The 13,953-nt window shown below is 45.5% G+C and overlaps 2 protein-coding genes across 2 annotated transcripts; one reads left to right on the top strand and one right to left on the bottom strand.

The window, feature by feature from the left end:
• Positions 1-6,794: 6,794 nt before the first annotated feature.
• Positions 6,795-7,610, top strand: LOC139831999 (ubiquitin carboxyl-terminal hydrolase 21-like). The gene is made up of 3 exons (XM_071821392.1): positions 6,795-6,855; positions 6,975-7,156; positions 7,245-7,610. The coding sequence occupies exons 1-3, from the start codon at positions 6,795-6,797 to the stop codon at positions 7,608-7,610; spliced, it is 609 nt and encodes a 202-aa protein (XP_071677493.1).
• Positions 7,611-10,865: 3,255 nt separating this feature from the next.
• LOC127306047 (uncharacterized) lies at positions 10,866-12,017 on the bottom strand. Its single transcript, XM_051336647.2, has 2 exons — positions 11,791-12,017; positions 10,866-11,328 (listed from the first exon to the last, which is right to left on the bottom strand). Exons 1-2 carry the CDS (start codon positions 11,899-11,901, stop codon positions 11,095-11,097), a joined length of 345 nt encoding a protein of 114 aa, XP_051192607.1. The 5' UTR covers positions 11,902-12,017; the 3' UTR covers positions 10,866-11,094.
• Positions 12,018-13,953: the final 1,936 nt, after the last annotated feature.

The following is a 13,953-nucleotide window of genomic DNA, read 5'->3' as shown; positions in this document are numbered from 1 at the left end:
CTTCAGCCATCTCCCCCTCTGCCATGACCAGATCCGAGATCTCCTCCTCGCGCTTGCTTATCTCCCCGTGCTGTCCAAGGTCTCCGCCTTGTGGGTGGCAGTGGCGGAACTGTAGTACAACAATTGGGTTCACATGAACCCAATGAAAATTCTAAATTGTTCATTATTATAGTCTTTATCATTAAAGTTAGTGAAAGATTGCACAGTAACAAAGTTAACTGAACCCAATGAGAAAACACTCTAGCTTCGCCACTGGTGGGTGGAGCTCCATCTTTTCAGACCCATCTTGCAAGTTAAGCCAGCGTTTGTCTCCGGCGACCCTTCCATCCAACCAATGGAGAGGTACGACAAGGCATGTTCAAGTCAAGCTCTGCAGACTCCGTGCCCGTTGCTCTGGCTCTGTCGGCCTCCTCCGCCGCCAAGTTCTTCTTGCCGCCACCGTTTGGCTCGTCCTCAGCGCCCCCATAGGTTCGTGACGGCACCCTCTCCATCCCCCTGCGTCGTTCCAAAGCCACAGACGGGCCTGTCATCCATGCAGCCAAGACCGGCCCTGGCGTCCCTTTTGCCATGTACATGGGCAGCATTGTCAAGTTGTCCATCCCGAGGCGTGCCTATCTGGGCTGTGGAGTCGAGTGAATCTGCGGTCGTGCTGACACCAAGCCTGTCAGTGCCGGCCGCCATCGCTGCTTCTTCCCATCGCACTGATGACAATTCTACGCACTTTGGTGCCGTAGAGCAGCTGGATGAAGTCACCGAATCGGCTCCTCAAAACCTTTGGCGGTGAGGTGGTGGAGATGCTCCAGACTTTGAACAGCTCGTACTTCGACCTGAAGCTGCAGACAGCTTGTACTTCGATTTGACCTGAAGGCATGCTGCACCTGGGCAACCTCCCAACGGTGTACGAAGTCAAGCTCGTTCACAACTGCGTGCCCGCGGTCCCCTAAAACTATGAGTCTCTAAGTACGGGTCCAAGCTTCGGATCATCATCCACATCTTTCCATGGATCCAAAAAAAAAATGCAGACAAAAGGTTTGCACGACTCTAACCAGTTCGCTGGCCAGAACGGCGAAGCTCACTGTTAGAGAGGAGAGAAGCACCAACAGCCTTTTGGTTCTATTCTAGTATATCGTTTTAATTTGTAATCCTTTAAACCAAGTGTTTTGTGCAATATTATTAACTCATATTTGATCAAAACATGTGTGATACTCATATCTGTTGATGGAGTTTACATTTTTTTTCAAATGAATGCCTCGCAGCGAATGATTATGATCATACGTAGCGTTATGGAGAAGCTGGAACGCGACCCACATGTCTACGACATGCCCAGAACACGTGCAACACGCCATAGTCAGGGTTAGGGAGACTTTGTTGACCGTTCAATTGTTGCTACCGGTGGGGCAATGGCATGGGATGCGCATGTCAAAAAATAAGTACTCACTCCATTCCAAAAAAAAAAAAAACTGCTCAACCTTTTCTGGATACAAATGTATCTATAACTAAAATATCTTTTTATGTCTATATGCATCTGTATCTAGATAAAATTAAACAACTTTTTAGGGATGGAGGGAGTATATGTTCGGAGGGTGGGCGCCAGATGTAAGAAAACAAGTGGCATAGAAAACAATATATATGTTTCTCTCTCCTCTCCTTCCGAAGAGAATTGGTGGTGGGTCCAAAAGTAAGAAAACAAGTTAGAGATGGAAGTTAGCCCAACCTAATGGTAACCGGCATCATGTCTCTCCAGTGGCATAGAAAACAAAGTTATCAAAGTTAGTGGCATACATCCAATTACTCGATTTTTAATGGCGCATGCCAAATTTACGCGAGAACATGAAATCCCTATATTAAAATCCCCATGAGTTATTCCCAACTGACGACATATTACGTGATTGCAACTATTGCGGTTTATTAATACATATAATGCACACATTATAATGTAGAGACTGATAGTACATTATTCATATAGACCTTTGAAACCACGAAAATTGTCGGGGTATTCCTCATAGATGTGAAATCCCATGGGTTGATCATATAGCAAAGAAATGCTGCCAATGCAACATTTCCTAGGTGAAGTCCCTTGAGTCATCATTAACCAAGCCTTGGTAAAAACACATGAGCCCATAACGTTTCCTAGTGGAAAACCATATGATACACGGCATACCACAACAAATGGACTGGTATGTGTTGGCTCCTAAATTAGTCCTCACCTACAAAAGATTACTATACTTCAACTTTACACGGGCTTACCCACTTAAATACATGTTGTCATGGGACGAGGAACAAATGACCGAGCATTTCACATGCTAGTGAAACACTAGCATTTCATTTCCACTCATGTACTTACTATGGATTCAACGCTATGTTAACATGTGTTGCTAAAACAATTAGGCACAAATGCATATTTTCAGCTAAAAAGTATTTTCATTGTTGTGTTTACTATAACCGCTTTCGAAATGAAACCTAATTCTATAGGCATTTTGTTTCACCAATATCATAATTTTTACGTTTGCATAATATAACTAACACACCTTTCTTTTGCTATTTAGTCAGCATTGCAAAGGACAATCAAATCTAATGGTCCCACATTGTACTTTTCAATATTATTTAAATTTTGCACCTCTTATTTTTTTAACTATTTGGTTGTCTTGGATGGATGGCTCTTTTTTTTTCCAACCATAATAAAAAATGTACTCCCTCCGTCCGGAAAAGGGCGTCCGACCCTTAGTTCATTTCCGTTTTTTCGAAAACCCCCCTACTACATCTAAACCGTGTAAAAGCAGTCCTAAATTTCGGATTTCAAACCACCGTCTTCCCCGACCGGCCCGCCGTCCGCCATCGACGGGGGCGAGGAAGGAGGTCGTCGAGGACCTCTCGCCCTCCGTCCTCCTCTTCGAGGTCCACGCCCTCCAGGCCCTCCGCCGCCTCCGCGCCCTCCGTTTCCCTCTTCCAGGACGTGCTCGAGCTTGAGCGAGCTTTGACGAAGGTGTGGCGCAGGATTCGCCGGAGGAGACGAGCTCGAGCTCCACAGAGGCCACGCGCATGATCTACGTCACCTAGAGAAGAACAGGATCTCCGCCATAGATCCACGCTTGTCGGGAATCCGTGAATCGAAGGAATCCAGGCGTCTCCTCCAACTCCGGTGGCCGGTCGAGCTCGACGCCGTCGCCGCTCTTCAGGCTTCCCCGAGCTGTTCAACGGTTTCAGGGTGATAATCTGTTCCTCCGGGACCCTTTCCCCCTCTCGATTCCCTGGTGGTTTTCCTGGACGTCTTGGTGCTCCTCCGCTGATCAAGAACCAGCGGCGCCGCCGTTGGTGCTGCCAGTGAAGGAACAAGTTTTTGTGCTGCCGGTCAATGAACAGGTCGCCCGTGTAGCTCACTGGTGCTGAATTTTAAGTCCTCTTGGTTGCTAGTGCTGAATCTGAGGTCCTGGAGCTCACTGCTGCTCCCCTGAATTTGACTGAAGTAAGATCTCGAACGATTCTTCCTTTCACGTTTCTCAGTATTGCTTGAACGGAGGGAGTACCTGTGAGGAAGTGTGCACTTCTAATCAGCTCAACTTATTGCTTTACTATAAATAAAATTCAGTCAAGAATATTTGTTCAGAAAATGATACTGAATGACATGTCTCAATTCAGTCAACGAACAGCAACATGTCACAGTACTGCTAATAAGCTGAACAATTCTGCACTTCTAATAAGCTGGACATTTGTGCACTTCTAATCAGCTGAACATGTTGATGTTAGATGTCACAATATTTGCTACAGAATGCTGACTTTGTGTGACTAAGTCACAGCTACAGTATGCTGATTTAGCCCCTACAAGCAAATGGATGTTGAACTACCTAGATTTATCACTTTATGCGAGCAATGTTCCATGATGCAGCATCTCATTGTTCAGCTGACCTTATCGCTTCACCAACCTGTTGCTGTTAGATGTCACAAAGATAGTTGCTATAGAATACCCGCAAAGACAAAGATCTCATTTTCAATGCTCCTTTGTTGCATGTTTACATGGAAAAAGTATGAAACATGTTAAACTTCTTTTTATGTTTATAGGATATGGGCAACAAGCGTAAGAGAATGGACAACAAGATGAGCCTCCAATATGATGACCCAATAGTGCTCTCCAATAGCTATATGATGGAACAAATTGTTGGCGACAACTTATATAAGCTTGTTTCCGAGAGGAAGAAACTACCCCTTAGTGCAAAAGGTATGTGGAGATATGAAAGAATGCGCGAGAAGGACATCTTCTCCGAACCTTTGATCCAGATGAGATTGGGATTCCCTCGAACGAGATCACATGATGAGACTCGTGGAGCACATCACATGCAAGAGCAGCAACAAAGAGGCTTGGTTGGTGTCCTTGACCTCAATTTGAGTTCGACGGAGATGATGAAAGAGCAACAACAGAGTGGCTTGGTTGGTGTCCTTGACCTCAATTTGAGTTCGGCGGAGATGATGCAAGAGCAACAACAGAGAGGCTTGGTTGGTGTCCTTGACCTCAATTTGAGTTCGGCGGAGATGATGCAAGCGCAACAACAGAGAGGCTTGGTTGGTGTCCTTGACCTCAATTTGAGTTCGGCGGAGATGATGCAAGAGCAACAACAGAGAGGCTTGGTTGGTGTCCTTGGCCTCAATTTGAGTTCGGCGGAGATGATGCAAGAGCAACATGGAGGCTTGGAAGGTGTCCCCGATCGACCTGATGAGATGATGCAAGAGCAACATGGAGGCTTGGAAGGTGTCCCCGATCGACCTGATGAGATGATGCAAGAGCAACATGGAGGCTTGGAAGGTGTCCCCGATCGACCTGATGAGATGATGCAAGAGAAACTTGGAGGCTTGGAAGGTGTCCCCGATCGACCTGATGAGATGATGCAAGAGAAACTTGGAGGCTTGGAAGGTGTCCCCGATCGACCTGATGAGATGATGCAAGAGAAACTTGGAGGCTTGGAAGGTGTCCCCGATCGACCTAATGAGATGATGCAAGAGCAACATGGAGGCTTGGAAGGTGTCCCAGATCGACCTGAGGAGATGATGCAAGAGCAACTTGGAGGCAAGCGGAAAGGCAAGGAACTGAGAGATGAGGAGAGATATGGTGCCTATTTTGCCTTGGAAGTAATCAAAAGAAGAGATGGAAGGTTTCAAACGGCGGATAAGAAACTCATAGCAAACATGCTAAACACAAGTAAACGAACAATCGAAAGGATTTGGAACTTAGCCCAAGAACAGATTGGAAAAGGGCAACGAGTTGATGTTTCAAATAAAAAGAAAGGTAATGTTGGCCGTAAGAGATTAGATTTGGACCTCTCGAGGGTAACAACAATCCCACTGAATAAAAGGAGAACGATCCGATCCTTGGCAAAGTGTCTGGGTGTTAAGCGATCAACCTTACACTGTAGGTTTAAGTGGGGCGAGCTGAAACGCCACACGAATAGCCTAAAGCCGTTGATGACGGAAGCAAATAAGATCCAGAGATTAAAATTCTGCCTTGCGATGCTCAATGAGAACTCATTACAATCTCCCGAGCCAACATTTAAGGATATGGAAGACATGGTACACATAGATGAGAAATGGTTCGTTATGACTAGGGAGAGGAACACGTACTACCTACACCCCAAAGAACCTAAACCCTTGCGCACCGTCAAAAACAAAAATAGCATCGGGAAAGTGATGTTCTTAACGGCGGTTGCCAGGCCAAGGTACAGTGACTCTGGCGAAGTCACCTTTGATGGGAAGATTGGAACTTGGGCCTTTGTTAAGGAAACTCCAGCTGCTAAAAAGAGTAAGAATAGAGAAAAAGGAACGATCGAGCTAAAATCAGTGAAAGTTACCAGAGATGTCATGAGGAACTACCTCTGCGAGCTAGTGATTCCTGCCATCCAGGACAAGTGGCCTGATGAGGATGAAGGTAGAACAATCTTCATCCAGCAGGACAATGCCAAACCTCACGTTCTCCCTAATGATGAGGGTTTCCGACAGGCCGTAGCACAAACTGATTTGGACATCAAATTGTTCCAGCAACCTCCAAATAGCCCTGACCTAAATGTGCTCGATCTATGCCACTTTAGGTCCCTGCAGTCACTCACTGATACGAGATCACCAAGAAATATAAGGGAGTTGATAGAAGGTGTGGAGGAAGAATATAAGCTGTACGAGGTCGACAAACTGTCTCGAAGCTTCCTGACATTGCAATCATGTATGATTGGGATAATGAACAAAGCAGGAGGGATAGGCTACGATATCTCCCACTTGTATAAGGACAGGCTCCAGGCAGAAGGACGTCTTGGAATTGCTCTAACAATCCCGGCGAACCTACTTGTTACGATCAGAAACCTTATACAAGCAGCAGAGGTACTTAAAATTTAACTAGTGTTTACATTATCTGTTGCTCATAGAAAATAAATTGAGTTTGAATTCTGAAATTTATGCAGGTGGAAACTAAGCAGCACTCACCGCCCATTTCATTGAGACAACCCCATTTAGTGGTACGTAATAGTCCTACTGTAACATTTTAATACTCCTAGTGATGTCATATGTTGGAGCCCAATATTTCCTTTGTGCAGGGAGCTGGTCTTCGGAATTTGGGTAACACATGTTTTCTAAATGCAATTCTTCAGTGCCTCACTCATACTGTCCCACTTCTGAAGAAGCTCGGTTGCACTTACCACTCCACTCCATGCTCATGTATGTATTGTTTCTGTAAATAGCTTTTTGTTTTGTTAAAATGCCGCCAAATCCATTTTTCTTTGCTTTGCATGATTTGTTCTAGTGTTACCATATAGATGATGAAGATGGGTTCTGTTCTTTCTGCGCCCTTAAAGAACATATGGCAGAATCGATTCAAAGGTCTGGGTCTGTTTTAGTGCCAACAAGGTTCAAAGATAATTTAAGCAGTATCCTTTGGATTGAGCATTCGTTTTCTCTTAACAACAAGCAAGCAATGTTTTAAATTCTGTCTATTCCTTGACAAGATTTGCCAGAATTATCTTCAGATTTTTTACCAGGACAACAAGAGGATGCACATGAGTTCCTTCGTTGCTTGTTGGATAATTTGCATAAGTGTACCCTTGATCCCAAGTCAAAGGGGAAGCCCTCGTTTATTGACGATGAAAGTATTGTCAAGCAGGTTTTTGGTGGTCGAATGAAAAGCCATGTATGTATACTTTGTCTTTGCTTGTTTGTCATTGCTTATTTGTTGCCTTTGCACTTGTGTTCCAACTAATGCAATCCTATTTGTATAGTTGACATGCCGTGGATGTGGCCACTGCTCGGACACATTCGAGCCGTTCTTTGATCTTAGCTTGGAGATTGATCAGGTTGATGACCTTGCTGCTGCATTGGAATCTTTTACTAAGGTGGAGCAAATCGGTGATGCTATGAACAAGCTCACATGTGGAAGTTGTAATGGTCAAGTTTCTAAGGACAAGCAACTTCTACTTGATAAAGCACCAGATGTCCTTGCATTTCAACTAAAGCGCTTCGCCATACTTGATGGTTCCATTGAAAAGATTGAGAAACATGTGGTGTACCCATCAGAACTTGATTTGAAGCCATTCCACAGTAATCCAGACAAGGAAGTGAGTTTTTGTGCTCTTCTCGTATTGTAGGATTATCACTAAGCATATTTTGATGTTTTGCATGTATTTTCACATGCATCAGGACCTAAAATATGATCTTTATGGCGTTGTTAAGCATTCTGGCTTACCTAGCTTTGGCCATTATGTATGCGCCATTCGTTCTTCACCAAGCAGTTGGCACTTGATGAACGACTCGCTTGTAAGTGTCACAAGTCATTTGCTCTTTCTTTTCACGATAGAGCGTTTTCACCTTGTAAAAGTCATGATTGTGTTGCAGGTTGATTCAATTACTGAGACAAGTGCACTACACCAAGAAGCATATATGCTCTTCTATGTTAGACAGGGCATGTTTCCGTGGTTCTCAAGCTTGCTACAGGAAGCTGGCAGTGGTGCATCTCCTATGTCAGTTTTGGATAATAAAGATGTGATGCCAAGGTGTGCCCCAAGTGCTACTAAAATCACCAACCCGGAGAGACCCTCGACTCCACCTCCACGCCCCAAGAGGATGTACTCTATTTATGACCATAATGTGTTTGCCTTTGAGAACTTAGGTAAGGATTTATTTCTAGGCCTTTGAGAACTTAAGGATTTATTTCTTAGCCTAATCATTCCTTACTGCATGTCTCATTTACTGTCTCATTTACAGATGAGGATGATACTCCCTTGATGCCTCTGAAGGTGAAGAAACCAAAGGATGCATCTGCGTATAAATATTTGAAAAGCTCTTCCCTGGATCAGAATGCGTCGCAGTTAATGAGGAGCATGACATCTGCACGTAGAAAATGCTTTCTGAATAGACTAGATTCACACAATGTGGTGCTTTGTTGAAATATTTTCAAAACCTAGTTGACAGACTATTATTAGTAGACAGACTATTAATTAATACTCTGGAGAAATGTGGTGCCTGTATGGTATCCCCATTTGACTACATCAGCGATGCTGAGATTTATACTCTGGAGAAATGTGCACAAGTTCAATTATTGAGAAACAGTCAGTCAGTGTGACTGAAACCACTTCTTTCCTGCAGTATCAAGTTCAGGTTCACCACGATATGAATGATACCAGGGAGGCTTAGATTACTTTGTCAATTCAGGTTTGCCACAATATATTTCTCTTGGAAAATCTAAGAATTTTCTCTGCTATAAGAAAATAGTCAAGCCAACTAATCAGCAAAAATTGGCATGACCTCCCCTGTTTCTAGAACATCCACATCAAAACAGTGGAAAATAAATTTGCAAGTTTTATCAAGATCATTCCATAACTCAGGGTTGTTACCCAGGATAGCTTTGAAAGATTAATGGACATGATGCATCAACCATTGATGCACTCACACTAGCAACCATTCTGATGTGTTTTTGGATCAACTTAATTGACTATGTGCTACTCCTGTGGAGTATCAGACTATATATGCTTCATCACAAGCATATGTGGTATAGTTGTGCTATAAAGATTACAATGTCAACATTTGGATTCAGTGGTTCATAAACTGCAATATCAACATTTGGATTCAGTGGTTCATAAATCTCTTACAGCATCCTTGGTTCATAAATCTCTTACAGAGAAACCCAAAAAGATTTGAGATAACCCATAGTTCACAGAAATTGCAGCATCCATTGATTCTCCTCGACACAAATTGCAACATGGTTTAGACTAGAAATTAAAAGAAAGAGAGTTGCAGAGCCGTGTAAGCATTGAGGGAGAAGAAGACATATCTGAGATATGCGGCAGGATACGTACCTTACCATGAAGTTGATGTGGCACGCCGCCGCCGACCGCCGCGCCCACGACTGCTACCGGCGGACGAACTATACCGCCAGCAGCACCAGCTTTGGCGGATCCAGAGCAAAGTGGCTATTTTTAGCTCCAGCTTGGGCGGATCCAGCAGCACCACCTAATTGGAGCTCCGTCGATCTACCACCAGCAGCACCAGCGAGATTGGATCTCCACAAGCCGCCACCAGCTGTAGCTCCGCCATGCTGCCAACACCGCCGCCATGAGAGATCCGGAGGAAAAAAATCCCCATTTTTAGCATGAACTTGCTGGGCACGGGAGGATGAGAGCGGTCGCGATTCGAGAGAAGGAGAGAGCGGCGGAGACGCGAAAGAAGAGGGTGACGGCGTCACGAGCAAGGGAAAAGGCGTGGGGACGGAGGGGGAGCGGCGTCGGGTGGCGGACGCCGTCGACGAGCGCGAGGAAGAAAAGGTTGGGGCTTGTGACGCGGAAGGAAAGGTCGCGCGGAAGAGACTCTGTCGGTTGGACCGCGCGTTTGGTCGGAAAATGCTTAGGGGGGTTTTCGAAAAAACGTCGGTCGGTCACCTAAAAACGGACGGAGGGAGTATAAATTATTAGGTATGCCGTCACAGCACAGGAAAAAGGGGTAGGATTCCACCATCCACACTAAGCATAATTTTTAAGTTAAAGAGAGAGCCCGATCTATTTGTAGTTCCTACATGGGAATATGGGACACCCATGAAGATCACAGCGATCTGAACTTTGTCTGAAATCTTCGCGAAACCATCTTCCCTACAATTTGCTACCCACGTCATGTTTCATCTTACGTGCAAGATTGTTAACTACTCGAGACAACGTTTTGCCAATCTGATAGCACCAACGGCGCAAAATCGTCATCCAGGGAGGGTGACGACGAAACCCTAGAACAAAATCCTCCATCGACAATACCGATGAAAAGGTAAGAGTGTAGATGGAAAAACAGAGTATGGGGCTAACCTTGCCGGACAGAAACCGCTTGCCCACGGTGTTTGCAGTTGTGTTCCGCTGCATCATCCATCCAGCGGACGGGAGAGACGGCTCCAGGGCGGCCCTCGCCGGAACAAGTGGCTGGGAGGCGTGGCGGCCACAGGCCGCCTGCGCCAACACCGAACGCGCTATCGCCATCGACATCGCCGCCGACGCCTCCTCTGTCTCCTAGCACCGTAAAGTTTATTTCTTTTCCGATCTTTCTCTCGTCGCGGATCTGTTCTGCAAGCGCCGCCGCCCCCGACCAGACCAGAGTCGGTGCCGTGCGGGCTACAATTAGTTCGGCCCGTTTGTTGTGGGCTTGGCCCTTCTCCCCTTCGCACACGAGACTACTGTTTTTTCTCGATATGCACGAACAGATTGTATTTCTGAGTTCTGACGAACAAAATGCAGATCCAATCAATCATGAGCCATCGCCATCTGACGCTCAATCTCACAGAGCATTATCCCTTTGTCCAAAACATCCAAATAACATTCTTACAAAGTGCGCTCAAGTTGCAGTCAAACATCCCCAAACGACGATTCACGAACATTTTCACAAGCTCAATCTTATTTATTCTGCTGCTAATGTCACGCAGTATAGTACCAACGTCCACTAATGACTAAAGGCAAAGCCTTATTTAGTCTACAAAGGGACAACATGCTGCACCAAAGGCCACTGATGATCACACACAAAAAAAAACAAAGGCCACCTGATCTGAAGAGTGGACTAGCAAGCCTAGCGTAGCAACTTCGATAGAGCAGAAACGCCTGCCGCCTATTTCTGGTGGTACCTCCCCTGCTCGACCCTCTGCTTGAACGACTCCTTCTCGTCGCCGGACTCCCCGAGCACCGCTTCCTTGGTCTCGTGCGCTGTTTCCTTTGCTTCTTCGGTGACCTCCTCGGTCTTCTCCTTGGCAATCTTCAGGAACTCCTCTGCCGTTGTTCTCGCTTTCTCTCCGATTTCGCCCAGTGTAGTGTCGCTGTCATCGTGTTTCTCGGTTGAGTGATACTGCCAAGGAAAAATGACAGGTTATAAAATACACAATAGAAAAGTAATCTACTAGAGATCAATTCCAGCAGTAGGTGCATGCTGCATTTGGCTGACATCAAACTGCATATGTGAGTTGCGACCTGAACATTTATGCATCACGTCTCCTGCACTGAACTGCAGATTTGTCTACCTTCTTAAAAGGACACTATTTTCCCTTTTTATATAGTTTCCTATCAAAAGATTTACTATGAAGAATCCCATCCTAAGATTTTGAGCAGTCTTACATCACATATCTCCCGTATATATTCTACTACGCAAGAGGATACTACTCTTACAAAATTCACAACATTAGATCTAGTTTGCTCTTCCACTCCACATGGTGCTACCGCTGAAGAGTACAGAATAGCGAAACCGTGGCCAGGGCAATGAAACACGGAAGAAAGCATGAAATTCAAGGACAATTGCAATTGGTGAACTCACCCTGGTTAGCAGAACGCCGTTGCCTACTGCAGGCATGACAGAGGATTCGCCCACCAAACCCCTGGAAGAGCAACCGATGCCCCTCGCGCCATGAACAAGCAGCCTCTGCATCTCTGACGAAGTCGATCTCAGCTTCTCAAGAACTCTACTCAAAGATGAGAAATGTTGGCTTCAGTGCCGAGAGAGTCGAGGCAAGACGATAGGGATGTGATGTGAGACAAGGAGCCGCCATTTCCGGAATAAGAAGTCGGGGAGCGTGGAGACAGCTCACGGGAGCCGAGTAGGGGTGCAAACGTGGCGGGGGAGCATTGCAGCACGTAGCGACCTGGCATGCGAAGCTGTGCAGGCTTTTCTCCTCGTGTGGCCTTTGGCTTTGCCTACTTCCTCGGGAGGCGTGGCTATGGCCGATAAAAATTGTTTACTGGGGTCTTGCCCCTTGGGAAAGCACGAATCCAATGAGCTGGTGCTCCACGTTGATGCAAAGCGTCCGCGGGAGAAAATCTTTGTTGATACTCGCTGAAATCATCTCAGCAAGGCCGTAACTGTTGTTTATAGCATGGGCATATACAATGGTTCAGACTTTTTTTTGATCGTAACAATGGTTCAGACTTCGCACCTCAGCCCTGTAGATGGTACTATAGACATCTGCTATAACGGGTTGCTCTTTAAGTTCTCTAAACTGTTTCTCAAAGAACTTTCAAACGCACCGGATAAAAAACCGCGTCAATCCACCTGCTCCAAATACCTTGGGTTCGGCATGTCCAACGTTTCGAGCCATCTCGATTTAGGAGATGTGTTACACCCGTGCAGGGTTTTGGACTAGCTGTCTCAAATATCCATTTATGTATTTGTATTCACAATCCCATGATCAGTGTATTGTGAAAGCATAATCAAACTGATATTAAATTACATTAATAAAAATATTACAAATAGGTTGCATGACCAATTTATATACCTAATACTCCCTCCGTCACGATTTAGGTGTCGGAATGCCATTTTTGCGAAAACCCAACATCGTTCTCCTAACCAGTTTCCGGCCCATCCGCCCCGCACCCTCCTTCCTGGCGACGACCCGACGACCTCGTCACTGTTGTTGACGGCGCCTCTCCCTCCTCCGTCCCACGCCCTTTTCCTTGCGCGCGACGTCGGTGTCCTCTCCTTCTCTCTTGTCGCGGGCGCTGTCTCCTTCTATTTCATCGGCGTGTCCACATCCTCCTGTACCCACCGAAGAGGTGCTAAAAATTGGGATTTTTCTCCCGGTGGTGGTGGCGATGGCACGGCTGAGATCAAGTGGTGCTGGTGTCTGGCGGAGATCCTATTGCGGTGGAGATGCTCCAATCGGGTGCTAGTGTTGCATCCCCCCGAGCTTGAGCTCAAAATGGGGATTTTGCTCGGTGGTGGAGGCACAACGGAGATCCAATCGAGGTTGCTGGTGGAGGAGCTCCAATCACCAGCAGTGGTGGTGTTGCTTGTGGCGGCGGCGGAGCTCCAATGGCGTGGCAGCGGAGGAGCTCCAATTGGAGGTTAGGTTCTTCAGGTGCGTCTTGTGGATGTGAGTGTTTTTTGCTTGTGGCTGTTCATTTTGCTCTTACCAGAAGCACAAATTGATGGTTTCCATCGATGAATTGTTGCCATACTCATCCTTGCACTCTGCCCACAATCCACTAGCAACAGCAGGCATGGTTGTACTCCTTGTAAGATTACTGATGTTGAGGTTATAGCTCTGGAACTCAACCTTGAAATATGATGCAAACTAGGACTACTGTATGTGTTGATTTTATTCTCAGTTTATCTCCCTAGTTTACACTACTCCAACAGGAGCAATGCAATTGAATTACTGGTTATCTCAGAATTCTCATTGGTTTTCATGGACATTGACATGGCTTTAGCGCTATTCTCATTGTTGTATTTTATCTATATTTCATTGGAGTATAAGAAGAAAGAGGTCATGGATACTACTGAAGCTTTGATGCTAGCTTAATTTTAGGCCCTTTTCTCCAGTAATTTTGATTGAGCTGATAGCATACATTAAAACTGAGTAATCATCAAAACCATCCCAGTAATCATCTCAGTAATTGTAGTTGATATGCTTCTTGGTTTAGTGCACTTGTCTCAGTAATTGAATCAACCTGCAAGTGAAAATATGTGTTACTCCATGAAAAA

This window comes from Lolium perenne, chromosome 6 (assembly GCF_019359855.2).
Source record: "Lolium perenne isolate Kyuss_39 chromosome 6, Kyuss_2.0, whole genome shotgun sequence".
NCBI lineage: Eukaryota > Viridiplantae > Streptophyta > Magnoliopsida > Poales > Poaceae > Lolium > Lolium perenne.
This window is presented reverse-complemented; position numbering and strand designations above follow the sequence as displayed.